General features: G+C 36.2%; 1 protein-coding gene across 4 annotated transcripts in view; it reads right to left on the reverse strand.

Moving 5' to 3' along the window:
- The window catches only part of STXBP6 (syntaxin binding protein 6), a 98312-nt gene that overhangs the window by 21309 nt on the left and 49643 nt on the right, over positions 1–27360 (reverse strand). For all 4 annotated transcript variants that reach the window (XM_058806402.1, XM_058806399.1, XM_058806400.1 and 1 more), the window contains 2 exons: positions 3774–3904; positions 1810–1975 (listed from right to left, as the gene is read on the reverse strand). In XM_058806402.1, the coding sequence (XP_058662385.1) occupies positions 1810–1975; positions 3774–3904 (297 nt within the window). The remainder of the gene's footprint in view (positions 1–1809; positions 1976–3773; positions 3905–27360) is intronic.

Genomic DNA, 27360 nt, shown 5'->3' on the forward strand with positions numbered 1-27360 from the left:
AAGCTAAGCTCCTAAGCACTCCCTGCAGAAACAGGAGTAGCATGAGTTTCACTTTCTTCGCACTTATCCTTTAGGAAGGAACAAGGTTCAATAAGATAAGTAGGCTTGTAAACAATCCCTTCAAGTTCTTTCATCTTCAGTTCCACTTAGGAAGAACTGTTCTTTGGCGGCAATTTTTTTAAAATTTTTGAAAATATGTATTAGCTACAAGATACATGTTACCCACATGCCTATTAGAGATGAGCATATCTATATAATGACTTAAAAAACCATGTGAATGCATGCATATATATATTCTAATAATTTATTTTTAAAAAATTTTGTAGAGTATTAGAAGTTAAATTGTCAAACCATCAAAAAGAAAAAGTATTAATTTCACATCCCCAGAAAGTTCACAAGAATATCACTTTAAATGTTATGCTGCCTTGGCTGAGGGGATGAAGTGACAAGCCTTGAAATCTGACTGCACTAAGATTTAAGTATGATTTGAATATACTGCTTTGACTAGTTAGCAAAAAACACCAACATAACAGCAACAACAAAAAAACCCAAGTTGTAAAATCTCAACTGGATATAATATAGTTCAAACTATATCCTCAGGTCTATGTTCTTTGGTTTGCTTGGCTACATTTGGACATTAATTTCTCTAGTCGGGATGAATTTGAGCTTGACAACACATTTCAACATACATTTCAGAAAATCCTCTTGGCATTTCAGGTTTTGGACTAAATGGGTTTTGATACAAACAGCTGGCTCAGTGAGGCTGACACAGCAAGTCACTTAAATTTAGTCAACTATTATTTGGTTTACAGTTTGTACAGGTTCTGTCAAATTTAAACCTACCCATAGGGGTGTATCACCCAGTGGGAGGGAAAAGTTGATAGTGTGAAGAACAGCAGAAGGACTGTATCCATGAGCAGATTCATTAGTTCCTATACAATGTCTATATGCAGCACTGTGTGCGTACATACACAGACCAGACTTGTGCCCAGTCAGAATGGCATGCAAGGAATATGGAAATGGTCATCACCTGCTATCAGAGGATTACTAAATACTCCCATTTTATCTAGGAAGCTGCCAAAGGTAGAATTTGGGTGTGCTTCATGGGACATGGTAGAGTCTACTGTGTGTCGAAAAAGTAGAAGTTAAACATCTATTTATGAACCTCAGTGGCAGTTTTTTCCACTCTGATGACACTTGTTCAGGATAAATTTAATACTGGGTCAGCTGAATCAGGAACTCGATTTTGGACAGGTCAAGCTTAAAAGAATAACACAAGTTCAAAGGCAAAATGAGTTTTGCTTTATTAGTAACAACTTATTTGCAGGAAGGAATGAAGTAAGAAAAGTTAGCAAACAGATAACCAACATGAGACTTCATATATGAAATAGAAAAATTGTAGAGTATATCTTCTCCCACTAATGCAGCTCCCTCCTCACCACTACACCAAGAAGAAAACAAAGAACTTCTATTCACATGGAAAAGGGAAGAATGAGAGAACACACAAGAAATTTTGCACATTTTTTCTTAGTTTGACAAGACACTAAAAGAAAACAGATACAGATAAATTTGTCAATCAATAGTTATCAGTTTCAGTACCTAAAATAAAAGGAATGAAAAGGTAACATAAGAGTGTGAAGTGGTGCTTGGTGGAGAAATGCTGAAGCCTAGAAGTTTACTGCTAAGTTAGCATGTTCAGACCCATGATTTCAAGATGTCATTAGGCTGCAAGATTATCTGAACACAGAATAAATCACATGCAAATAATTTCATGTCCAGCTGCAAAGTATTAAGCTTTGATTCACTTACCTCCCATAATTTTAGATTGGCAGTTGATAAATTCTGGCTTCTTGTCTGTAAGGTATCGCTGACAAGTATGATGTAGAACCTGAAAGAATGTGCATTTTTCTGAAGCTGTGTTTGCTACCCATTGATCAAACGCATTTTCAAATAGTAAATCGAATTCTGGGGAATCCTAGAAGAAAAAAAAAAGAAGACTACTACTATACCTGTTTTACAAATGACTTAGAGTAAGATATTTTATCAAACATACTGTGTTGCAAAAAGTAGAAAGGTCATGCAACTAATAACCATCCTGGTATTACTGCATATTTTTGAATGAAAAACACCAAACAGGCAGGAGGGCTCTTTTACTGTTATTTTTAATGAGGAGTAGTCAGCTATGACAAAAAGATCTGAAAAAAAATTGAATTTTACATCAAAAAATTAAAAGCCAAATTCTCATAAGAAACCATTGCTATCTTCAGATATACAGTTATTTGTGTCGTCTATATTATGCAAGCATTTATGTCTCTCAACACAAAATTTATGGTCACTCTACGTTATAGAAGATGTGGATCTACTCTCTATGCTCAACCAAACAAATAAGCTAAGTCCTCCAGCAAATAACAAGTCCTAGTTATTGTATTTAAAGCATTTTCATAAAGTGTTGCAAAGGATTCAGGATAACATGAGCAAAAGGCCACTCCCAGAACAAATCACAGTGCAGTTCTATACCAGATTTGGCTGCCAAAATAAAAGGAATTGATGCAAGAATCATGCTATACATTTAATATTTGGGAAACACTGCTTTGCAAGCTGATCTAGTAAATGATCTATTCCAGCTGATAACCCTGAGAATTCTCAAGGAGAGGAGCTTGAAGGAAACATTTCTAAGCTTAAGAGCTTGGTAGGACTTTCAATCTGTTATGTACCTAGCTGCATAGCAGATGCTGTAAAGGGACCTAAAACTCTTATCCCTTACTTCTTTGTCATTTCACTTGCTTTCATAGTCCCTTTACCCACAGAAAACATAACTGCACTCCTTGCATTTCATAAGGCAGTGGCCAAGGGGTTCTTTTTTGTACCAAGTCTTTAGGTAATAACTAGACTTGGTACTAGGGACTTAGGTACTAACTAAGACTTGGCGAGTGATGGAATTTGGTGCACCATAGTTAAGATGCTTAGGTGGCTGATCAGAGCACAGCTTTGAAGAAACAAGGGAGCTAGTCACAAAAATATTTTGCTATAAAAAGAACACAAAATCACTTTGTGAGCACATAATATGAGACACATTTTTAACTTCTAAATATGTTGTTTTAGTACTGGAGAATTGCATTCATAAGCCTAAGACATATTTGTACAACCTCACCTTGAGATAGCTCAAGGTGAGCTGTATAGCCCAAATTAAAGGAATAATTCCACAATTATTTAATATAGGGCTGATTTATTTTATTTTATTTTTGGTACTTTTTTGTTTAAATCAGTGTTCACTTGCCATTTGCAGCTAAAGGACACTACCACATTTTCTAGCATAAGATAAGGAATGCCAAAATATCTGAGGAAAGGACTGTCCTAGAAAAAATGCAGGATTCACAAGATTTCACAAACTTGAATCTCAGCAACCTCCCCGTACTACTTCTACCTATTGCTCTATCTCATAGCACAGCTGCATGCCAAAATAGACCCCAAGAGGCTTAAAGCTGAAGCAAACAAGGCTCTTACTCTGCTCTTAACAAAGAAAAGAGAAAGTAGTAAGGAAAGTATGGAAAGATAAGAAGAAAAAATACATAGGACTGAGTTTTAGTCTCCTCCTATGTTTCCCATTAAAATTTACTTCACATATCCCACTTAGCTATTTCTTTTTTTGAGAATTTGCACTTAAACCTGTATCTTATATTTCCAGATACCCTTTGAACAGAAAGAATGCCTGGTTCCCAAATCAGTTAGATAACAGCTCAATTTTCATTCTCTAGAAAAGAGTTCAAACTCACCCGATTAGGGTCTATACCATTGACCTGGCGGAGCTGCTCGAGCATCCACTGCGTTCTCCTCACAAATGACGTGGAGCCTTCAAATTGCTTCACCTTTGTAATAGATGCTTGGGCTGGTTTCTTGTTTGTCACTGAACATATAGAAAAACATATAACTAAAATGGGCTTTGTGATTCAGGAGCATGCTGTTTACTTCACTTATCGGTAGTTGTTTTGCTGGTGTATTTTCTACAGTGTCTCATGAAGCAAATACATGTCACCAATTCTGACAGCAGAATGCATTATCTTTCCAAGATAACATACTGAAAAGCATATTCCTTATTCTCAGAATGGTGGTATGATGCCAAACAAGCTGTTTAGTACTCAAAATTGGATATATTTTAGCCATTATCAACTTAAGTTACCAACATTCTGTAAAAAACCCCAGCACCCAGCACTACAACAAAGGTCTTTCCATTTCATTCTTACAATCACAAAATGGTCTGGGTTTGAAGGGACCTTAAAGATCACCCAGTTCCTATCTCCCTGCCATGGTCAGGTTGCTCAGAGCTCCATCCAGTCTGTGCTAGACATCTCCAGTGACAGGTCACTGACCACCTTTCTGGGCAGCCTATCCCAGGGCCTCACCACCCTCCCAGTAAAGACTTTTTTTCCTAATATCAAACCTAAATCTACTCTCTTGCAGTGTGAAGCCATTTCCCTTTGTCCTATCACAACATGCTCTTGTAGAAAGTCCCTCTCCAGATTTCTTGTAGGCTCTCAGGTACTGGAAGGCTGCAATTAGGTCATTTCAAAGCATTCTCTTCTTCAGGCTGAAAAAACCCAATTCTCTCAGATTTTCCTCATAGGAAAGGTGCACCATCAATTACCTTACTGTTCTCTTTCCCCCATGCTAATTTGCTTAAGTGTCTCATATCCAGCACTGAGTATTAATAGTTTCTTTCTCTCAATTTAGGAAAATAGAGAAGGAAAAAAACCCCAACCATATGACCATGTAAGTATATACACCTTATGAAAAAAACCTGTTACTTTTGACTAAATTTCATATTGCTGATTGAAAAATATAGTACATGTAGGACATACTTGTATAACACCACCAACATTTGTGACATTTGATTGCCAGCCAAGAAACATAGGTATATGTGCTTACTACATAGTAAATCCATCAAATCAGACAATAGTCTGTGAAAAACACAGGTATAAGAATTAAGGAACTAAATTTTTTTTTGACACCTTCCCTTCCAAATATTAGGTACCACAAACAACCATGAATAATAATATTACTTATTATAAACAAAAGGTATGTTAAAAACCACAAAAAAGAAGACTGCACTGATTTTGGAAAAGAATAAAAAAAAGCAATACAATTCTCAAATAAGCGTATCATTAAGTCAGAATCGTGTTTTCAGAGAGCACTTAATAAGGCTGGCTTTTCAACAGCAGGAAAATTGACTTCCTGCAGTAGATGCTTTCTCTAAACAAATATTCTTTTAATCAGTGTAACCCCATGGAAGTTCTATAAGTAGCTTTAGACACTTTCTGTAGTCAAATGTGTATTTTATTTACATGCCAGTTTTCTGTTGCTGTACGTTAAGTCACTCACAAACACATTTCCAATTTCAGTGAAGGAATAATTTGTATAATCATTGTATTGCATAATCTACTAAAGCTGGTGTGTCATCTATTTTTTTCCTACCTAAACTCTTTCCAAAAATAATTTTACCCATATGGTCCACCAAATAAGAGTATTATTGGAAAAGTTGCTTTTCTCTGCTTTTAGATGCTGGCAGTCAAAGAGAGCTTCTAAAATAATCAAGACTTAAACAGCAAGATTGCTTATTTTTGTGCACCCCATTTGCCCAGATATTCAGGAAAAGTAACAGGCTTCCCACTCTGAAAAAGTGTGCATTCAGAAGACAGTTAAACACTAAGTAAATACTGATATAATACCTTATCATTCCATGAAGTTAAAAAGTTAATATTGTTTCTTAGGATGAAAATTTTAAAACACACAGATCAGTGTCTTGTTTTTAAATGTACTTTGGAATACATTAGCAAAAGCAGATTAATATGAAAAGCTCTATTCAGTATCTCAGATTTAGATGTTTTCAGTTCTGAGTGTGTCTGTGAAAGTCCTAACACCAACTTGATAAACAGAATATTCATTCCAAGGAAATTTTAGCAGGGAAAAAGAAAAAAGAGATACTAGCATTCCACAAGGGAGATAATTGTTTTTAAGAAGCTACCTTGGAATGGAAAGCACAGCTGGACTCAGTATATTGATCAGCCTATTGACAAGAATGTAGCAAACAAGTTGCCAGAAATCTCATTGGCAGTGGAAGCACTGAGAGCCAAACTGGAGCATAGTGAAGTAGGTGATTAGAATCTTACATCAAATGGTACAGAACACAGAAGATCAATGTAGTATCAGAAAGGTGGCAGCAAAATTAGACCACAATGACTACTGAAATGCAAAGACTGCTATTACTAAGAAGTGAGATTAGTATTAAAGATCCATTGCTTGCTCCATGGCCCATGCATCCAAATGTAACAATCCCAATAAAGCAGGGGTGTCAGGAAACCTATCAATACCTACAGGGTATATACAGATTCTGCTTCTACTTCAAACCTACACAAGAGTGAGTGCGAAACAAACTCAAAAACTGTACAAGTTTATGTGCCTATCTTCCCTAAATTTACTCTTTGCTTGTATTCAAACACTTTACAGCATTCTACTAGACTAAGTTTCACATATCTTCTACAAATCAGTACTAATTGAAGGTTATTTAACAGTGGCTCAACTTTTATGGCCTATGGATTATTCTCTTTCCATGCAAAATGGGCAATGATCTACTGCTAAATGAGCTTTGTATTAAAAAGAAAAAAATTGTGCCTACTATATGTAAATCACACATATAATTAACACTATCAGCACTGCAAAACAAAAGGTTTGACACCAGGAAATACTACATGTTTTTCCCTCTGAGTCTCACGGATAACCAATCACAAAGTGTATAGCCTTAAACTTTAATACAGCAAACTTCCTATTGTTCTGAAGGCTTATACATGACATACATTTAAATGCTCTTGGAAACAGGGGGCATTAATCTTTAAAGGTGAGAATATAAAATTTTACAGATGATATTTAAACACTAAATGTCCAATCTCAGCATCTCCAGAAACTGGTTCACTTGACACATCCAAAATCTACTTTTCCAAACTTCTTTATATAGCACTTTTAATAATCAATAAACTGCAGCTTTGTCTTCATTTGGAGCCATTAGTGCTCTACACTGCAGTGAAAGATTTACATTACATTTCCAAACTTCATTACCTCCCAAAAATGCCTATTATTGATCAATTATAAAAGCATCTTGATTAGATGACTGTTTCTGTATCATCCACCACATAACTCTGGGAGAGGCCAAGAGGGCTACTCCTCCACAAAGGAATCTACAAGGACCTTGGGTATGTCATCACCTTAAGCAGAAATTCAGTCTTAAAATAAATGGTGCAATCCTCTTGAGAAAACAGCAGCTCCTCCTTTACATCTCACACTCATGATTACTGTGCACAGCCAAACAGATCTAGTTGCATTTCACCTTTTGTGTGGTAGTATTTTAGGAAACATTAGCATTTCTATAGCATTCAAAAAATCAGCTTCTCATGAACCCACCAAACATGCTTTAAAACCATCACTTAGTCCATGACAGCTTGACAGTAATATGGCAGTCACTGTAACTACTGAGAAACCCTTTGGCAGCCAGGAAAACCATCCTCACTAGCTGCTCATTATATTGCTTAAAAAACTAAAGCACTTCACCAGCCACTGACTGGGAGTTATCTTGCAAACACGTAAAAAGTATTTTCTAAAAAAAAAAAAGAAAAAATGTTGAAGTAATTACATATACCTAGACGCATTCCCTCTCCAACAAATCATTTAGGCATTTTTGCTAAGATCTTACATAATCATCATCTATCTTAATAAAAGCCAATATTTAAGTTATGCTTCAATCTTAAGTGGTTTTTTTGTTTGCTTTGCCTTTTTTTCTAAAACTGTAACACTGTGCCTTCAAAATAACAAGCTGTAGCAGTGTGGACAAAATACATTTATTTGGAAGCCATCAATAAATGGTAGGTTCATATAACATTTCTGCATGTCATAGATGAAAATAAGATTTATTCTTTTTAAGCAACATAGAGTTATCAGTGAAGTAAGAAAATGTGAGAAATCAGCTACAGCAATTTATGATGGAAGACTTTGTGAGGTTGGTGACTTTTTTGTATCTTTGTCCAGTTGCTACTCAATTCTGCAATGTTGTCTCAGAGGACAAAGCACAAGTAACTTGTAGAAATGCTTCAGAAGTTTGAGAAAGAAGCATTTCTTGGGTTTTCTTTCAAATGTCAAAATACAAAGGCTCGAAGAAAAGGCATTAAGATTCTATGAGGCCTGGCCCCCATTTGCTATTCTTACCTATATAACTCCAAAGCAAAAGGAAAGAAAAGATGATCTATCTCTATTCCTTCAGTATAAGAAGGTATTTCTGTCACTAAGATAACCTTACAATTGTTTTCCCCTCATTTCAAAATCTTACACTCTTCCCAAAGCAAGGAAATGAAGACTAGGCAGGGGAAAGGACACACACATATTCCCTTAACCCTTATGATGGTAGAAGTTTGTATTACTCTGTTCTGCAAGGCTACAAGGTAGTTCAAGCTACTACTGTTCAGGTCACATGGTCCCCAAAGCATGGTCTTGGCAGGCAACTTCCAGATTTTCCTACAATACCTTTCCAACAATCAGAAAAATAAAGCTGAGATCAAGATGGAGCAAACAGGTGCATTCTGACTTATTTAGGTCATGAGGAGTAAGAGCCAGATATACATGAAACTGTCTTAGTATAACATGTGAATTTTAGGAAAACTGTTTCCAATCTGCTTTGCTACCTATCAATTCCAGCTCCAAGTTTGAGCACCAAAACTCGTAGTGTTTCATGTTTTCTCAGAACAGTTTCAACTAATACTGATTTAATGTGCAGTCTGAATTAATTCTAGAACTTTGAGCCTTCCCACTGTGATTGTCCAACTATTAGCTCTTGCACACCTGCCACACTTCTTAGACCTCTACGATCTATATATAATACAAAAGGATGCTATGAGAAGACTGTGGCAAAAAGAATTCAGACTTATGTTGCCACTTCCAGGATTAATTTTTTTTTTTTGGTACAGAGAAAAGAAAGGATATGTTTGCAGCAAAAGACAGCTAGCCTCACTGAAAATAAACAAAACCAGCTAAAACTGGGGCAGGTTTAAATTCCCGCTTGCTGGTCAAAATGTTCATAAGTTGAGGCCTGACTTCTCAGAATGGCATCTCCTATTTATTTTTTTTTTTGCCCATATTTCCTCTTTCCTTCATTTGACAGTGCTGCTTTCTCACCATCTGGGATCTAAGGAGTTGAAAGCAGGGACAAGCAGCACAGTCCCACCTTCTCCACTTGCCAAATAGGACATGAGGATGTAAATGGCCCTAAATACACAGCAGTGTAACCAAACATTAATTCCTTCTGTTTCTTTAGGCACAGCATAATGTTTTGACATCAAATTGGAAGAAAGAGAAGCTTTCAGATACAAAAGAGGCAAACTACTCCTAAGTCTAAACACATACTGGTTTTCCCACAGCCCTTCTCAGTAGTTCAGATAACAATGTGCATCATCTGTCTGCTTAAATCAGCTCTACTGCATCACTGCCCATAAGTTGCCAGCCTCATGCTTCAGGATAAAAATCTATGAAATGCCTTTCTCTTAATTAACGTATATTCATACATTGTTTGAAATGAAGTCTTATGTAAGTAATAAATTTTCTTTCTACATGCAAGTTATCTTTATTTGTTGACTGGTAAAAGAAAAATCAAGTACTAAAAAAATTGGTTAACCTGGAAATTCAGGTTAAGATACGTGCTGTATCTTCTTAAGATAAAGGACTAGATAAAAAAGTGTTCTGGTGACTTTAAATGAAAAAAAAAATTGCTTTGAGTTGCAATGAAAAAATACCTTTTTTTGTTCATGCATATGACACCATGAAGTGTTATAAGCCTGAAGTGAGAGTCTTTGAACATGACTGTATTAATAAAAAACTGCTACTTAGAGGCAGAATGCCTTGCCTTTGGTTCCCCCTCCCCCATTTATTTTTCACAGAACTATGTAAATAATTGTCCTTAAAAACAAACTTTATGACTATTCAAACACCTGAACCCCTCATCATCCATATCCATTGCAGAAGACTCATCTTTTGTTTCTATCAAAATTTTAAAGCTATAAGTATAGAAATTTTTCAGTTTTAAATTAATAACTTGCTTAAATAATTCTTAAAATACTACAGCAATATAGTTTAAGTTACTGATATCAAGGCAACTGCTTTTCATAGTGGCAGTCATATAGACAAATGTAGGTAACAGTGGCAAGAATGGCAGACTTCATTTTGTCACCAGAGAGAAAGTTTCTGCTTAACTGCAAATATCTGCAAAGGAATCTTATTAAACACATTTTCACTTCCAGAATGATGACTGAACTTCCAGGTTTTGTTTGAATTGCCTTTTACTACTTTATATTGCAAAGCAGCCAACTTTCAAACTTTTCCCACCTCCTTTTTCCTGCGCACAGTCAGCTGCATCTGAGGACTCAAGATACTTCTAGTCAAAACCAGCAGATTTACTGTGTGTGTTTTTAGTTAAAACCTAGTTGAGAGGACAGCATGGTGCTCAGGCAGATCTACCAAAGCAGGGTCACTCTAGGGAAGATAATAGATATTCAAGCCATGTCCCAGGGAAGAATGATGAATTTCTCACAACACAGACACCAAAATCTTCATCAGGGGACCTCTCAATTAGAATAGAGCTCCAGCTGCTCCTGACCTAGAGCATTTTATTTTAGTAGTTCACCTTTTCCTGGCATGATAGTCTTGTCTCTTAATTGGAGAATATTTGGTGATTGAGAATTTCAGTTCACTCTATTTTTCTGGATCACTTATACCCTCAATCTTCTTTGCTCTCCTTCCCTTAAAAGGAAGGCAGCATTCTACAAAGACTTTGCTGAATAGCAAGCATACTTTAAAATCACCTTGTAAGCATGTATGCACGCTGCAGAAAATCTCATTTCAATTTATTTTAGAAATCATGGCTCAAGACACAAACCATAGTGAATACATGTGTGGGTCATCCTTTTATCACATTCTGGTCACTTCAGCACCTGAAACTGTGAGGAACCAATTAAAATCAATAGCACAAAAGTACTTGTCAACTTAAGTGGAATTTGGCATAATTCCCGCGCAAGTTAACAGATGTGCATCCTTAGCAGAGAGTACACTAGGAATTACCTCACCAGCCTGAAAACAATGTTTGAACTTCACAGCAAGTGTCCTGAGAGGCAGGAAGAGGCTCTGGAAAATTAAAGCCTCAATTTGTTACTCAGTAACTCATACAAGGAGAATGGTATTTAACAAATAGTGCTCAATTTCTAAGCTTGCTCAAATAACTTGAGAGGCTTCAGGTTATGAAACAAACTGGCCAACAACTTTTAACATCCTACATTCTAAGAGAATCCTGTTATAAGAGGGTAGAGGGTTTACTGGAGCTTTCAAAGTTACTTAGAAAACTCTGTTTTTCTTGATTTTGCACTGAATCAATGACCTAAAATACAGCAGATGAGACTGCTACTAAAAAAATACTTTCCATTAGCAGATGTGAGAAAGGGCTACTACAGTCATCCAAGACAAAATCCCCAGCTTTTGCTATGCAATGGCATAAGTCAGAACAGCAGTGGGCAAATTATTCCACGCACTTGTAACTCAGTCTGTCCGAGAGAATTCTAGAGAACCCTTCACATACAGGTGCTATGAAAACATCTAAATCTCAATATAAGCAACTAAAAATGTCTGTCAGACTTCAACCACTTAAAGCTATGAAGAAATTGAAACACACACATACACGCATCCCCAAACCAATAAACACCCCAGAAATATATCAGTGGGGAGATACCTAAAGGTACAGCTGAAATGTGATATAAAGCCAAATAAGAAAATAAATTTCAGCTTGGAAACATTTTAAAGTTTTATTTTGGACTCCAGGTCAATACTGAAGTATTATTCAACAAGTCTATGTGGACTGAACTAATTTTGTTCAGTCTGTAAATACCATCAATAGAAGCTACTACTAGAGAGGTACATTCTAATTTCGCTCTACAAAGTAACAACTATCAAAAAAATCCAATCTGAAACAAAAAACTGCCATGAAGCCAGAAATAAACTCATGTCTGTTAACAGCACTACTGCTTGGTTAATTTTGTTTTGAAGTACCTGAACAATAAGATTTTATCTGCCCAAATAGATAAGTATGAATTATCTGAAAGCATGTGTTTTGCCTGACTAAATTGGACCAATTTCCTACCAGAAAAGAGCCAGTGAAAGTATAAATTAGTTGACAGTACACAAAGGATAAGGTAAAGGAAACTTACACTGAGGGAAGTATACTTTTTTTAAAGCAATATCCATACTGTTCCTTGACACAGTACATTAATAACAGCCCTTGAGAGGGGAAAATCCAATTATTCTCTTTTGCAGATTTTGTGTATTAGAAATACATTTATATTTATAGCCAAATTAAAAATGGGGGGAAGGAAAAAAGAAGAGTTGTTCCTCAGATCTGGGTTTCTTCTACATTCAAAAGGTTAAGACTAAAGATATTCTATAGCAGATAAATGCAACAGTTTGAAAGACTGTCTGTGAAAGAAGAAAAAAATGCCCAAAGAACAGGCATGAAACATATACAAAGTCTGGATCAGAGAGAGCTATAATCTCAAATATTTAGTTTCACTGTCTAGGACTCAGCAGTTTGAACTTGAGACACCAGACATGCCCCCTTAGCTTCCAGCCATGCTGCGAATGCTGGTACAAGGTCTACAATGGATGCAGCTGCCTGCTGTCTTGGTGGGTGGTTCTACAGAGAACATTAGTAGTACTGCAGTCAAATTTAAAAAAAGCTCCTCCATAAATCATATATCAGGAGAGAAAAAATACAATGTTACAATAGTGCAAAAAAGCCCTAAACCATATTAGCATTTAGAGGACAGACACTTCTCCAAACTAGAAGTACAGTAAAATGACTTTAAAGAGGGGAGGGAGAAAAAGAAAAAGAAAAAGAAAAAGAAAAAGAAAAAGAAAAAGAAAAAGAAAAAGAAAAAGAAAAAGAAAAAGAAAAAGAAAAAGAAAAAGAAAAAGAAAAAGAAAAAGAAAAAGAAAAAGAAAAAGAAAAAGAAAAAAGAAAAAGGCCATAAGAACACAGTCTGGATATGAAGAAATGCTGAAAAATTGCCAACAATCTGAACATTGAGAGAACTGATACTACAAGCAACACTATAATGTCTTGAAGGCTTGTTCCTACTTTTGTCACTATGCATTCATCCAAAATGCAACGGGAGGGGTGTATTTTACAGTGGACAAACTGCTCACTACATCTCCCTGTACTTAACCCTTCTAACTGATTTTCAGCTTTCCTAAAGTAGAAATTGAGGTGCAGACCAGCATATGATAAGGCAAATTTGGTACCTGGCAAGACTGTGAAAATGTGAAAAAAACCAACAAAAAATATTGGCAGGTTTTGTCAATCTTTCTAAAAGTATATATTTGAATTTATGAACTCTAAACACAAGCAGATTGAAAGACGAGCACAACCTGAAAAATGAAATGCGACGTTGCAGCTTTTTTGTCTCGTGACATTTTATCATCTTTTGACCAACTTTTTTCAGTCCCTTGCAGTGCATTGGAGGTAACAGAGTGTATCATATGTACCACGCTACATGTTTCACAAGAAACTCTGGAAACACACTTGAAATAGAAAATGCATTTGAGTTCTTCCAGCCAGACACTAGAAGGTTCAAACTAGACCAGATGAAAATAATTATTCTGATTTGTTTAAAATGGAAGACCCTAAATGAGGCCACTTCTTGTATCTACCATAATCTGTTGAGAAGACCCACCATACTTGTTGCCTAAATCTTGAGAAAATGGGTAATTTGTGTTCACTTTCATACATCTTTTGCCACACTAAACCTAAAGCAGAACATATCAGGTCCACCCATTCTACAGCAAGATACAGAAACACACCAAATAAAACCATGTCCATCCAACAGTTTCAGAATTAACATGTAACATCCACCACTGAAAAGCAAAGTAAGATTCAAATACCAACTTTAATAAGTAAGACTTGACTGTCAGACTTCCTCACATGGGATATTACTCTGGAAAATTAAAATCAAACACAATTTCTTTCACAGCATAATATTGTTCCAATCTTGACACACTACACTGCTAAATTCTGGAAAAGATAACCAACTAATTTATGATTGAGCAGAGATACTTTTGACAGTACTTTTAGGGAGCAAGTATAAAATCAAGTTTTTTTTTTTGATAGAACCTTTCATCTCTCACTAGACGTGTTGCATTTTACAGCATCCTCATTCTTATTTATTGTACTTGTCATTCAAAGAAAAGTCCAATTCAGGACTAACAGAGATATCCAAACTCAATCTTCAGGGAAAAAAAAAGGCCACTGGTACGTGACAGTCTTCAAAAGCATCCAGCTTGTTGACAGAGATTTAATCTGAATTTAACACTCTGCTCTTTCTGCAGAAAAGTGTATGCTGCTTGTACCAATTCCATCATGAAACTCTAAGAAGCCTGTACACAGCACTCAGATTACCAAAACATTCTTGATTTCAGACAGACCGGAACTACTTTGTCAAAACATGCCAGAGTTCCTTCACAGCTGCCTGCCCATTTATACAATTTAGGATCACAAAAGTGAATCTGACTTCTCTCAAGGTCACCTAGTCAAACCCCTGCTCAAACTGGGGCAAACATTATCATTCAGTGAGGTTACTTAATTGCCAAAGACAGTAAATCAAATGAAGAACTTCACTTTCCTATGGGGATTGTTTTTCCTCTCCTGACTTGACAGGCAGCCCTCTACCCCGGCAGGGAATTATTCCAGCCCAGGTGCAGGATTTCACACTTGTCCTGGCCAAACATCAGGAAGTCCCTTTCTGTTTCCCCATTCCCACATCTAGAGCCACGTTATTGAAAGCCACACGAGCCACGTTACTGAAAGTCCTACCTCCCTCCCCTCCAATTAGGCATCACCTGCAAACCTGAGGGACAGAGCACATCCTGTTATCTTAGTAATGGAAAAGGAAATGAACCAGGACTGGCTGCAGAGCAGCTTCCACAGCCACCATGCCACCAGCAGCCATCCCATTGTGACACTGAGCCACTGCACAGACACAGAATCACAGCTCTGAGCCCCGTGTGCTCCTCTCAGCTCCTCCTCTCACCTCATAGCTCCAGCTCTGCTACACAAATTACCCCAGCTGCCTACAAGGACAGGGAAAGTTGTGCTACACGACTCTATTCCCATCTAAGTGAGTGATATTAGATCTACTCAGGTATTCATAAATTCCTTTACAAGCACCAATTTACTGCTGTAATGTAGAACATTAATGTAATGAACTATAGATATTTTGTCTTTTAGTGTCAGCTTAGGTAACACAATTTTTACCTGCACCAATACTTTACTTTAGCATTACTTAATTATTGAAAGCTCAGGGTCTAACACTTAAAATCAGATGAAACATAGTGTTTAAGGGCCTAGTGCTGAGCAGATTTACAAATTAAATTTGATTTGCAATTTTCAATTTAAGTAATTTTTCCTTAAGCTTATAGTGAGAGCTTGAATGAACTCTAAAAATACACAGAAATGACACACTACCCAGAAATAACTCTGTTTTTCAACTTAACTGCCCTCTTCCTGTCAGCATTTACTTCTGATCAAGTTCTATATTCTTAACATTTATGTCAGTCATTTTTACTGCACCGACCACTCTGTAAAAACTGCAAGCACTTTAAGGTAGGGAAATAAAGTAAAAGAAAAAATGCACAGTACTTCTACCTGACTATAATTTTTTTCTCTTCCCTCCATTCAAAATTAAACATATAAAGAAAGAGAAGAATCTCCAAACACCAGGATTAACAACGGATTGTCAACATATGCAAAACAATTCCTATTTTTCTTGCATGAAATTTATTACTATACAACTTACATACATTTTTGTATTTGCAGTTGTCTTTGTAAAAAGGGTTTTTTGTCAGTTAGTTTATGACTTCTTGGGAGGTTTTTTATTGTCTGCTTCATATACCTCTAACACAGAAAATTCCCATCCTGAAAGAAAAAGTCCTCTGTCTCTTCTTAAGTTTTAGGTACAGTAGAGCACTTGCTTGATTTTTCTGTCCTCTAATACACAGTATTAATATCATCCATTATTCTAAGCCTCATAGCTTGTAAATTTGCTGCTAATAGCTTCTTCCCACTGCACAGTTACAGGCAAGAATCACCATGACTGTTGGCTTGTCTGCTGCCTAGTCCATGAAGGCTGTCCTGTAATTAACCTGTTTGAGTCATCCATAAATACTCTTTGATAAAACAAGACAAATGGTGCAGCAAAGAAGAAAATCTGTCATCTTGACTGTAAATGGCTTAGTTTAAATGTATCAATGTGTTTTTCAAGGGCTTGGAACTACACTAAAATTTGCTGTTTAAGACATGAACAGAATGGCTTTAAGGTTTTTCAGTTTCCTTAAGCCATTACTCTTTGTGAAATAAAAGTCTTTCTAAGCTTGCCAAAAGTCTTGAACATATAAAACCTTTATAGTGTAGCTACAGAGACCAGCATCTAGCCATGTTCTCCTCAAGACAATAACTGGCATTTCCAAAATAAAAAAGTCCAATATAAAATTTTATTATAAAAATTGAAATGAAAATACAGTTGCATTACTGAAATTATTAATAGCTGCAGACAAAACATGTGACTGCATCCTGAGTAATATCTTCACAAAGCAAATCAGTATCACTGCAACACATGCACTCATATTCAGCTATGGCAATTTAGAAAGTAAATTCTGAACACTGATCAGTAGGTAAATCAAAGCACTTTCCCTAAGATACTCCATGAACTATTTCTGCATATTCTACATGAATTAAGGACATATTTTAGAAGATACTTCAAAATTTTACTTCATTCTACGCCTCCTTGCTGCCAATCTCTATACTAGAGTATTAGTAATGCTTTGTATTTTCAATGCAGATTAGTAATTCCCTGGTAAATCAATTAATGATACAGATGTTAAGTCAATGTAAGAAAAAAAGCTAATGTCCTTTGAAATTACATTTGCCATGTGATCAAACAATCAACTAAGAACCGAAGCCATAACATTCAGAACATAATTTACACGTATTGACTTCTGAGCTTAAAAGCATTAAGAGAAAAGTATACTTACAGAACAATGGCACATATAATTACTTTTTAAACTTAAAATTCAAAAACAATATGATGAGAGCTGACCAAAAAAAGGGTCAAAACTTCCTGAAGAAACTAATTTTCCTTTTAAGTTGCAGGTTTTGTCAATTAGGTTAAGCTTCAACAACTTTGTCCAGAGATGTAAATTACAAAATTGATCCCTCAAAAACACTCAGTGAATAACACTTTTATAATTCCACAGAAAAAATATGACAGTGTTGACTCAGATTTAAAAAATTTAAATACTGTGAAATTGTAAGTTTCTGGTGTATCACTGTCAATATATTAAAAGCAAAACTGACTTAAGATACCTTATTTTACTGAGAACTTTAGCATTTACTGAAGACAGAAGACATGAAGTCCCTCTCCACAGACTACAATATATTATGCAGTCTGTCCAGCTGGTTGACAGGCTGTCAAGAGGTGTAAGTCCCAGTCCAATCCTGATTTACACACATGGCCTTTATAGCCACTCATCAACTGATGCAATCAATACCAATCCTTTCATGACTGGATATACCGAGGACTTAAGATTGGATGTTTTATGGATTAAAGAAGCAAAAGAACAACAAAGTTCAGCCAAAGCAAGAAGAGAAGTAACTTCAGCATCATAAGCAGCTCCCAGTGAATGTTGTTTTTAAGACTTATGTTGTTTAAGACTTATTAAGAACCCTCAAATTTACAAAAAATAAGTCTTGGAGAACAGTGTAACAGGATAGTTAGTAAATAAATGTAAGCATTACAAGCAATCTATTTCTAGTTTTTAATGCCTAAATGGCACTTAAAAAGTTGAACCAGGACTTACTTCAGAGAATAGTGACTTACATAAAAGCCAAAGAATGGCTATTTCTAGTAAACAGGTTTTAGACTGCTCTCCTCTGCCCCTTACCCCAACCATCTTGATTTAGATGAGATTATTTTTGTATTTTTGGCAAGGATATATATTTTTGAAGTTATGCCAAAAATTAAGAAAAAATGCATATCTTATCTTGAAACACATCATCTTCTATACTCTAACACCCTTTCACATTCTTTCTGAATATAGAGAATTTACCACTGAATTATCTGTGCTTCCTTGTGCCCTGTGCTCCTCTCCTCCCCTTGCCATGGTTAAAGAACTTATTAGGACTGCATAGCCATGATCAGAGGCTTCTTTTCTCAGTGCAACTCTATTAAGACCACTCCCATCTACATAAGAAAAAAAACCCTTTAACCAATATTCCTGTGTAATACCTTTTTCTCATGCAGAGACAATTTTACATATTCAAGAGTGACTATTCTAGCCTGGAAGCCAGCTATACTGCTGAACAAGGTATTATTGGTACCACAGCAACAAATCCATATAATTCCACTTAAAAAGTTCAAGCTTAGAAGCAAAACCAGAAACACTAAACCCAAGAGATGAACGAAAAGGTTTGTAAAGTCTGTGCTACCATCAATTTAAAAAGGAATTACTGATCATTTCAACAAAATAAATTATCCAATACTAAAAAGGAAAGAAATATAAAATAGAGAGAAGAATAAATAATCATTATCTGACAAAGACAGACTCAAGGTGGCTAAAGGAAAATGCTGAGCAGTAAAAAGAACACTGTAAAAGTCTAAAGCATGCTAGTGAAAGTCTCATTTCAAATCAAAGGTTATTTACTTTACTGGGCTCAGCTCTCTGCAGTTTCAGGAAGTGGGGCTGGCAGATGCAGGACTGCAGCCCATCTATCAATTTCTCAATGCTTAGAGCCCCACATTTGTATTACACACCACTACTGTCTGCACAGTTCAGACTCCTAACACTTCCCTTTCCTATCAGAGCACTGCAACAACGGTATGACAATCTTCCTAAGTCAAGATAAAAGGAGAACAGACAAGGAGCTTTGCCACAATCTATGTTCCCCTAATGGTTCTCTTCTGTATCATTTCCCAGCCAGCCAGGCCCAGACATCAAAAGAGAACTGGATCAGAGCTTCATGTCCCTGCCCAATGTTTCAGAAGAAAACAGCTCCTGACCACTGTCATATACACACGGCCTAAGGCTAACATTTTTTTGTTTGTACACATTGAGGACAATTTCATCCATGCAGTGCCAAACTGTGTCCTGCTTCAGCAATAAATAACTGCTTTGATTTGCTCAGCCTGGAAGAACTCACTACATTGCATCAAGACCTGCTTTATTATTAAGATCTATACTTTGTGGTTGGCTCTCTCAATGCCAGGAATCCATTTTTTTGGTACAAATAAGCTCTAAACAGTGAATAATTTTAATGTTTTGTTTCTTTCAGATAAGCACACACCTTAAGGAGACCAAGGTAATTCAAAGCAAGCCAAATGTGGTGCCTTTATAGCTGGTTTCTCTGTCCTCTACCCACCAAGAAAATACAGTGCACTTCCAGACCTTTTCCTTCTAGAAAACTCAGAGTATTTGTTGAATTCCTTAAAACAAAAAAAATTAAACAGAATGGCTGCTGAAGAATTTTTGTTAGACAGGGGGAAAGCATTTACTATTTTTCCATAGGAGCAATAAAAATCAAAAATTAGTCCCTGCAAAGACAAACCCATTCAACAAACCTTTATTTTCCTTTCTTTTGCATACTAGAACCTTACTGAATAAATAAATTTCAGATTAGAGTTATAAGTTGGAAACAGAATTGAAATTTTAAAAAGGGTTGAAATAAAAATGCAAAAATCTTTGTACTTAAAAAAAACCACACAGGGTTTGCTTCACACTCTAAAGACTTGCTTTCACAACTTTGAAGAATTTACAATATGAGCATATTGTCAACAGCTATCATAATTTCTGCAGGTCTGACCCTGTCTCCCGGTGAAGGTTGGAAAATCATCTGGATATTTCCAAACCCCAAGACTGTAGCAATAAAGCTATCATATCACATAAGTTGCTCTGGAGTGAAATTTAAGAGAAATTTCCTAGAAACACAAGTTTTTAAAAATTATCAGTATTCAATAGCTGACTTGCCTAAGTATACATTAATAGTGGCAGTTAGACACAGCACCTTAAGAAGGGGGGTGGGGGAAGGGAGGAGAAACACCACAGCCCACCCTACAGGCTAATTCTCCTGCTGAGAAACCTTACCTTGTTTCACAAATATTAACTTCCACTACTTTTCCATCTGGTAGTTATTCCCAGTTAATGACCCGTTGCAAATACAGCCATTTCAGCTTACACAGAACAGCATTCTGCTACTAGATAAGATGTTCTACTAAAACCAAAGTTGTTGTGCTTTACCCCAAAATACATAAATAAAAGATCAAGAATAGGACCCCTTACTATAAGGGGTTTAATTCCCCATTCCATCTTTTCACATGATCATTTGAGAACTCAAAAAATTTAATTAAAATTACATATTGAAATCATCACACCATTTCTATTTGAGTTCTTCTTTACTTGGCCTTTTTTCTGTCACTGGCTTTTCAAGAAGCAATAACTTGTCTTTCAAAACTTAAGTCTCTGTTCATGAAACAGTAAATGGGACATGAGAATACCCGAGAACCACTGGGACACAGTAATTAGTACCTGTCATTTGATTTGCCTAACTACTGCAAGAGCTGTTTGTTCATAACACTTGCTGCAAAATCTCCCGTGGCATCAGCAAGAGATGCTCACTGAACCCTTTGGTCCTGCCAGGATTGAGAAAATTGAAATGGTTTTCTCTTACATGAACTAAGGTCTTAAATCCACAAGATTACCTATGTATCCAAAAAGGTTTTGTCTGTTGGAGACAGCTATGTACAAGCAGTACATTGCAGCATCAGCTGGTTCAACAGTTCTTAAGGGAACACATCTGCATCCCAGTTCTTGGTTTCCCACAGACTGACTCTATCACAGCTATACAGAATATGCTATTTGGTACTAAAAGAAAGGAGCACTACCTTAGAAAATTTAGATGCTACAGGGACAGGTATTCAACTACTTAATAATTTGGCACTGCTAAAAGTGCAGGGGTGTGTTCCTATTAGCATGTCAGGACAAAAAATGATGGTAATGAGGCCTTCAAAAGGCTCTTTAGAAGGCAATTTAGCCTTTTCAGAGATTTACTGAATGTGGTATAATTGCAAAGACTGCCAACACAAGAAGTTGAATGTGATCCAGAATATAGCCATAGAAACTACATCATGGAAAGAAAGCAAAGGCATTTAGACTAAAAGGATACAAGGACTAAAATTACAGGGGAAGGGAGCAGAGCAGCCTTATCTCATTTGAAGGTTTCCATCTTAGCATCTTGCTCTCCCTAGTAAAACTCAGCAGCATGATGCACAAGAAATACAGTAAGGATGAGCAGACTTTTAAAAGAAGCATCTCAACAGATTACAAATGCTCAAGGATTACTGGACAATTACATGGGAATAGTAAGGTCTCTAGGTTTTAATTATATTTTAAAGGGATGTCTGCTTCAGTTGTATTTTGTGTGCCAAGTTATGCTGGAACATTCCCTGATTAACAGGTATTGAATATGACTAGAAAAAGTATAAGAATACAACCAGGATCAGATTACTTTAAAGCAAATAATTAAGTCACACCAATGTATCTTAAGGAGAGCTGAAGTGCATAATCAGCCAAGTGCTGTTTCACAGCTACAACACCCCTACATACCAGGCATTTAGAAAAAGGAATCTAAAAAAGGGGCAGAAACATTTCCACACTTCTATGTTGGTCAAATTATCCAGACATAAGTTACTCATTTAATTTTAAAAAGACCTTGGAGAAAGGTCATCCATGCATGTGCCCACCCATAGGAACACACTCATTAGTATTGTACTCCTATGACAAAGGGTGCTATCTGATGCAATAGTTCTGTTTTAGAGAGAAGCAGTCCTTTACTGATATCCCACCATAAGATACAAGGATTAGAATGTGACAAGAAAAATAATTGCATATGTTCTTCCCAACTCACCTGATGCTACCAATCAGAATCAACATTTTCCCTTAGAAAGATAAGGATATATTATACATCTATTTTTGAAACTCATGACATGTTAATTGCCAAGCATATAAAAATGAATATTTTTATTTATGTAAATTTTTTCAACATTGATGTAATACAATGTTGATACTTAGTAAGTCTTCATTCAGTGACAATAAAGTACAATAGATTCGAGGAAATAAATAATATATTTCACATAAATCTGGTAGAAATAAATGTTTTAAGACAGATATCCTCTTTACAATGGGCTAGCCATCTGTGAGGCTTAGGTGACTGAACCAAAACACTTATTTGGGTTGATGTAAATACTTTTGCTGAGAATGCTCTGCTGCTTGTGAATATATTCATTCATATAATGGGCTGTTATGTCACTAAGTTCCTCTAAATGTATATCCTAGTATATATAACTGATTCATCAAGGGGAGCCTATGGAAATTACTATTTTAGTTATAAGGGGGGAAGCACATTTGAAGCAGCGGGGTAACACCACTTGTCGCTGCTTAGGAAAGCCCTTGCATAGTAAATAAGCCTTGTGAATTTCACTTTGTTCCTGTTTTGCTTATTAACGTATAATATTTTTATTTTTTACTTTTAATAAATGCAGAACTTGTTTATGAAGACACCATTTGGTCTCAACAAATTCAAATACAGCTTTGGCCAAATGCATGGAATCAATTTGTTCAGGATTTGCACCAGCACCAAACAAGAGCGACAGTGCAGAGGCAGCAGAGGTCACGGTCACAAGTTTGGTACCTCTATGCCATAAATCAGGTACTGCTGCCAGGTGCCTCCTCACATTGCCTTGGCTTTCACTCTGTCCCATGCCATGGCTTTCAGTCACAGGTGGAACCACACTGCAGAATGAGCAGGATGAAAAAGAACACAGGAAAAGAAAAAATATTTTTCAGTTGAATCAGTTCTTGACCTGGATCAGTAATATGACTGCACAAACTGCAGTGCCATTTGGAGAGGGAGAGAATGGCAACTCCCTAAAGAGCCACCAAAGAAATAAAAGTAAAGACTTATGCTGAAGAACTTGCTTTACAGATTTTTTTTCAGACTTTATTTCTTGCTCTGTTTTTTTTTTTTTTTTTCTTTTTGTTGCTTTTTTTTTTGTTTTGGTTTGGTAATTTTTTTCATTTTGAAACATCCCCTGGTACATTATTGAGCTAATTCCTTTTCTTTCATGACTTGGACTATATCAGTCCCCACTAGGTTGCATAAAAGCTGACTAAATATCAGTAAAACATCATTTGGTAGACAGACATTTTTCTAATCTAATGTTTTGTAAGTTCTGGTTCAAGCTGTCATCCACCTGTTGATTTAACACTTGTTTAAAACTATTTCAAGTGTCAAAAAGTAAAAACAACCAATACTTAGCAGGTTGAGTGAGAAGCTATGAAGTTGTCAGAAGTTATACCACATTAATACACTTTCATAAAGAAAACAGACCATACTAATTTAAAACAGTTTTGTGACCTGTGTTTCCTATAATACTTTTCAAGATAGAGTTGAACTCTATCTTCTGACATTCAATTAATTTAAATATTTACCTAATAACTTTATCCGAAATTATGACAGCTTAACATATGAGATTAAAAGAAAGGGTCTATGTCTTTCAGCAAACAATTAAATATGAAGCTATCATCAAGCAGCTCAATTCCTTCATTTTTATAAATGCCTTAGGACCCTATCCACTTTCCAATTCACCAAACAATGTAGCACAATGTGATACCATTACTAAAATAGCATTCAAATTTTGTTCATGTTTTACATCTTACCTGTCTTTTACTGCTAGGTCAGCCAGACATTTCTCTCCTTAACAAAACCACTGACAACAGAACACTAAGTACAGTCTCCCATGGCAGCACTGCCAATTAGACTTGGCTGTAAGAGTTACAAAAGAAAGACAGCACGAAGTAGATAATTAAAACCTTACAACTACCAGCACAATAGGCACCACTGGATATATCACTAAATTCACCCAAAGTACCTATATTAATGCTGAGGCAAGTTCTCTGGATTATTGCTAGAGATGCTGCTGTTCAAACAGGAATGCAAACACATGGTTTTATGAAGCTGCTTAAGATACTGTGTTTCACATATGCCTGAAGGGTATCCACCAGTTGCATTTAATTACAGATCAGGGTTAGAAGATAAATCACTCTAATCTGGAAAATCAAATTAAAACACAAATACATTCACACTTTGTTCACAGAATTTAAGAATGGCTTGGATTGTAAGAAACCATCAGAGATCATCTAGTTCCATCTCCCTCTGCTGTGGGCAGGCTAGATCAGGTTGCCTAAAGTCTCATCCAGCCTGGTCCTGAAGACTTCTAGGGATGGGGCATCCACAACTTCTTGGGATAACCAAATCCTAACACACAATATATGAGTACACTTTTCAAAAATTCTACTTAAGTATCTGTGATCTGTTGCAGATCAATTATTTTAACATTATCAAACAAGGCTTTTTCAGGATTTTCTTCATAAACCAAGTCAGAAAGCTGAAAATAAAACAAATCTAAGCAACAGACCAGCCCTGCACTCAGCCTCAGATACATCCTTCTTTTTTTCCACCTTGAAGTCTTCCCTACACATAAGATCAAGACTTTTAATATTTGCAGGTTTCCCCACACAATTTGCTGCATTAGGGGTGAGACTAGGGGTTTGAGCTACATACCAGCATCCTGAGAAGCACCAGTGTGTGCTCTTTCATACCTATTAGTCTAAAAATTTCATGTATAAACACACAAATTCTGTTTAAGAATGCCTGGAGTCCTCCTCAACACCACAAAAATCTCACTCAAGTAATACTTCACTGAGAAAGATAGAGAGCTATCAGAGTTGCATGTACTTCTCTCACTGAAGCAAGTAAACATGGATTCAAAAGCCCATGGCCTGGAATAACATTAGGAATAACATTAGCTAGTTCAAGTCCCTGGAGTAGAAACATACTGATACTTGGCTGAGTTATTCTCCATCCCTGCTTGTACCTGTTTGAGAAAAATCAGTTGTCTCAACATCTACTACAAGTTCCTATAATTCTTTACCTTTCCACACACACAGTTCCGACCAACTCCTCTGTTGAACAAGTCTCAGGAGGGGTTGTATCTTGAGAAGTTAAAAAAATGTACAGTATTACTGGTAGTGTTTTGCAGGAGGGATAACTCCTCTATTTTTAAGATTTTCCATGAGCAAGCAAGAAATTCTGATACCCTACGTACTAAAGAGAATGAGATTTTTTTAACAGATTATTTTCAAATCAGAATCTTATACAGCACATACTACCATTGCTCTCAGATTAATATCTCTTTCAGAGATTTCCTTTACCAATATAGTATACTAATCAGTTGGCTTTAATAGGAATCCCAGACTTTAGTAACTCATTATTTGATCCTATGATGGCCAGCCTTAAACTTAATTTAAGAGACTATACAGCAAATTCATAGTGGATTCTTGCTGTATTAATGATTAAGAACTTTAGAACTGAACACAAAATGAAGAAAAAGGCTATATGAATTGCATCTGTATATCCCAGACTGCAATAGATTTCTCTTGCCATTGTTATTAAACCCATATTTATTTATCTTTCTGTAATGAATACATAATGAAAAGGATTCAGTAACATCAGCAGCAGCTGCATCTTGAAAGGTTATACAAATGCTACCCACAGAGATCCTACAGAATATGTAATACAAACAAGACACAGTAAAGACTGATTATCATATGAATGACCCTGCAGAGTTAAAAAACTCCCAGCAATGCATAAGCAGAAAACCATTAAATTTTATTACTGCATTATGACAATGCTAACCCATAGACTGAGGTTTTACAGATTACACAAGTGTAATCAATTGTACATCACCCATTTACTGGTACAACCGAAAAGATGGGGAAGACAACAAAGTAATTTTGAAACATTTTCTGCACTTCAGAGCAACAAAACAATCCCAAAGCTTCACATATGAAAAGGGCTAACATGTGACATCACTCTGCATTTCCTTTGAAAGTACATCCAGTTCTTTAGAGATGTCCATAAGAAACACTGTTTCCCGCTCATATATTATACTGACCCCTTCCAGATTCTAAGCCTTACCAACACATGGTTTCCATCTATTGATAAACATCAGTTTAGTACATCAAACTCCTTTTATAGGCCTCAGTTTGCTTTTTCAATTCATTACTGTCAACACTGAAAGGAATGCCATCTCATTTATTACTATTACTACTACTACTGTTCACTCTTTTCCTACTGGTGAAGAAACTCCTGCAGATCCTCATGGCATTTGAAATATCCAGAAATAGTATCTTGATGACTTGTTAAATCCCATTTTGGATGTTCTGCAGCCATCATAATTTCCAGTGAATAATATTCTTTGTGGCATATTATTCAGTGAATAATATTCTTTCTAATTTATGCTGGTTAATCCCTTAATCCAGATTGCATTTCAATACAATGACTACCAAAAGCTAAAATAACAAATCTATGAACACATGCCCTATGAACATGTGCTCAGACCCCTCAGAGGTTCTGAGCCTCATTCACCGGTGGCTGATGATTCCACTTAAAAAGATGTGGCCAGAGAGCAGGTATGAGCAGAGGAGTTACCCAGCTGCACCTTAAGATGCAGGCTGCACATTGTACTGAGCACACCTTGCACAGCATGGCATCAGCTAGTCCTGACACTTCCAGACACCTGTACCTCTCAAAGATCCTGCAACTCTCAAAGATCCTGCTTCCACTTGCTTTAAAAATGAAACTAAGCACTAGCCAACACTTAGGTAAGAAGGCAGTACCACACCTTGTGGAAACACAATCCTACAATCAACTACATTATGATTTGAGGGTTCTTGTAAGATATCTTTTGGTACTCACTATCCAATATGACAAAACTAAATTCTGTACAAATTGCAGCCACACCAGTGTCAAAGAATTAACCTGGAAAGTTAGACAAGAATTTTTAGATTTATACTGGAAATATCAAAAGTGAGCAGTCTACCCCTTTTCTTTACAGTACTAATTACCCCTCATGAAAGCTTATAGTCACTTAGCAACTTGGTGGCAACTGCCTTTGTTTCAAGAATATTGATAACTAGATTATGAAACTACTGATTCAGTAAAAATAACATCTTAAAATAAAGGACATGTCAGTCAAGTTCCTCCTATTCTAGGAAATTCTATGTGTACTCTGAGTCAGATTGCTTTGACAGATAAAGCATATAGTCACGAAATAGCTTGACAAAACT

This window comes from Ammospiza caudacuta, chromosome 6, assembly GCF_027887145.1.
Source record: "Ammospiza caudacuta isolate bAmmCau1 chromosome 6, bAmmCau1.pri, whole genome shotgun sequence".
Taxonomy (NCBI): Eukaryota; Metazoa; Chordata; class Aves; order Passeriformes; family Passerellidae; genus Ammospiza; species Ammospiza caudacuta.